The following is a 2913-nucleotide window of genomic DNA, read 5'->3' as shown; positions in this document are numbered from 1 at the left end:
TACCGCCTGACTGGCTCCCGTAGGATTTTCGAGCGAGATCGTTGCCAGTGCCCCTGGACTGGCTTGTGCGGGTGGCACATAAAAGACACCATTTCGAGCGTGGCCGTTTTCGTGCGGGTGACACGTAAAAGCACCCACTACACTCTCTGAGTGGTTGGCGTTAGGAAGGGCATCCAGCTGTAGAAACTCTGCCAAATCAGACTGGAGCCTGGTGTTGCCATCCGGTTTCACCAGTCCTCAGTCAAATCGTCCAACCCATGCTAGCATGGAAAGCGGACGTTAAACGATGATGATGATGATGATGATGAAGTAGAAGACATCTGCTGAAGGCATCATGCAGTGCAATGGAATCCAAAACCATGTGGTTGTAAAAGAAACTTCCAAACTATACCATGTCTATGCAGCACAATGGCTCCATTACCAGCCAGTTGACTATAGGCATTAAGAAGGTGTCACAAAAGTGTAATCTTAACGATACTCACCTGTTTAAGTACTGGCCATCCCAAGCTGATACATTTGTGGCATGTGGAACTGTCACGCCATAAGAGTCCATCATACACACACAGGAAGATAAAGGGATAGATGTCCTGTAAAGAGAAATATAGAAATGAGACCTCTGTAACAAGAAAATAACTTTTTCCCCCCAGCATTTCTTTTCCTTATTATATGTCATTGCATTCACAAGTTTATATTTGGTACAATTGATGTAATTAAATTACAAAATTACAAATGCTCTTTTATTCAGCATTGTGTTTCTTAGAAAGCACTCAATGAATATGAAAAGACACAGGAATCAACATAATTTGGCTGAAGCTTGATTAAACTTATAATTTGGAGAAATGTTTTTGTTGATATGTTTGAAGATAGTAGAATTGCAAACGTTTGGGTATATTTCCAGAAGTATGAATAAAGATGATAAAAATTGCTATCTCAAATGTAAGATGACAATGTCACAGTGAATAAAAATTTTGTGATTGCATTATGAAACTGAAATCTTCAATAATAAAAGAAACTTGAAAACTACATTTTGATAAAAATATATTAAAATTGGAATTTATAAGCATTTTCTAGACGGTGTTAATTTTAATAATTGCATTTTTTTTTTTAGTAAAAGTTACATACACCAAACAAATAACTAAACAGCTTTCTTAATTATAGTATAGATGTTTCTATATATTTATTAATTAGTAGGGATATATGAATTGGTTGAAGCAGATCAATTGACTTCATGAGATGGTATCATAAAAAATGCAATGCTATTATCTAGCACTGAATTCCATGTAGCTAACTTTAGGTTAGCTACATGGTCACTTGCCTCACTACAATCTACAAGCACAATTTTCCTTGTATCACACCTTACTGTCTTAAGAAAGGGCATATTGAGCAGAGGAGTGTAAGATTTGAATAAAGCCATTTCGGATACGTCCATCCCATCTTTTTCTGTACATCTTCTCAACCAGGACAATGAACAGCTTCAAGGCAACAGAGGTTCAATTTCAGGTGTGGAATTCTCAAACACACACAAACACCGATAGAAGGCAGATTGTGATGAATAAATTAAACAAAACAGAATAATAATTACTTCAGTTTTCATACACATTTGGCCCAATTCACTGAGGGTATCGTCCCTGGTGGCTGCTCCCTGAGATACAACCTCCATATCATCCATATTGTCTTCTGTTTCAGGTTTCTTGTTCATACATATCACACCTGAACAGAATGAAAAGACAGTAAAAAACAAAAACAAACCAAAAATCAGTAGACACAAGTAGTTTCGTTATAATTAGTGAAATTCAATGATTAGTTAATACCTGGGCTAGTGCAGGAGTGGCTGTGTGGTAAGTTGCTTGCTTACCAACCACATGGTTCTGGGTTCAGTCTCACTGCGTGGCACCTTGGGCAAGTGTCTTCGACTATAGCCTCGGGCCGACCAAAACCTTGTGAGTGAATTTGGTAGACGGAAACTGAAAGAAGCCCGTCGTATATATGTGTGTGTGTGTGTGTGTGTGTGTGTGTGTGTATGTTTGTACCCCCAACATCGCTTGACAACCGATGTTGGTGTGTTTATGTCCCCATAACTTAGCGGTTCAGCAAAAGAGACCGATAGAATAAGTACTAGGCTGCCAAAGAATAAGTCCTGGGGTTGATTTGCTCAACTAAAGGCGGTGCTCCAGCATGGCCGCAGTCAAATGACTGAAACGAGTAAAAGAGAGTAAAAGAGTTATTTTTATTTGATTAGTTATTCATTATTCTAAGATCTTTCAAACCAAGTGAAATCATAGTTGTGGCCATTGTTGGCGTCAGGTAACTGGCACATGTGCAGGTGACATGTAAAAAGCACCATTTGAGCGTTAGGCCTCACACGGGTAATGTGGCTGATGCTGGTGTCGGGTAACTAATACCTGTGCTGGTGGCACGTAAAAAGCACCTTTCGAGCACATTATGCCAGGGGTTTGCTGGATTAGGGATGGCATAAGGCTTTGATCAACATCAATTTATATTAGTACAAAAAGAAGCAAGTGTAAGGGAGGGGGAGAGAAAATATGAAGCAAAGGTTGAATGATAATGAAAAATAGAAAGAAATTGTATCACCTAAAAGTTCTAAATATTCCCTCGTTAGCTGCCTTGTTAATTGGTCTTCTAGGACTTCTTTGTCTTCATCAACACTGGAACTAAGAGGAAATGGAAAGTAGAAAGGAACAGTCAGAGAAGAAAGGGGAGAGAGAGAGAGAGAGAGAGAGAGAGAGAGAGAGAGAGGAGAGCTGAGAGAGAGAAAGTAATAAAGACCAAATAAATTTAGTTCCAATAAAAAGAATCATGTGGAGGCGCAATGGCCCAGTGGTTAGGGCAGCGGACTCGAGGTCGGAGGGTCGCAGTTTCGATTCCCAGACTTGGTGTTGTGTGTGTTTATTG

General features: G+C 39.4%; 1 protein-coding gene across 1 annotated transcript in view; it reads right to left on the bottom strand.

Moving 5' to 3' along the window:
- The window catches only part of LOC128249122 (exportin-5-like), a 17694-nt gene that overhangs the window by 12900 nt on the left and 1881 nt on the right, over window positions 1-2913 (bottom strand). Inside the window, exons 2-4 of the mRNA XM_052972008.1 lie at window positions 2593-2672; window positions 1583-1710; window positions 483-587 (exon numbers count right to left, since the gene is read on the bottom strand). Of these exons, the coding sequence (XP_052827968.1) occupies window positions 483-587; window positions 1583-1710; window positions 2593-2672 (313 nt within the window). The remainder of the gene's footprint in view (window positions 1-482; window positions 588-1582; window positions 1711-2592; window positions 2673-2913) is intronic.

Source organism: Octopus bimaculoides, chromosome 11, assembly GCF_001194135.2.
Source record: "Octopus bimaculoides isolate UCB-OBI-ISO-001 chromosome 11, ASM119413v2, whole genome shotgun sequence".
Classification (NCBI taxonomy): Eukaryota; Metazoa; Mollusca; class Cephalopoda; order Octopoda; family Octopodidae; genus Octopus; species Octopus bimaculoides.
The sequence above is the reverse complement of the archived record's forward strand: the minus strand, read 5'-3'. Positions and strand labels throughout refer to the sequence as shown.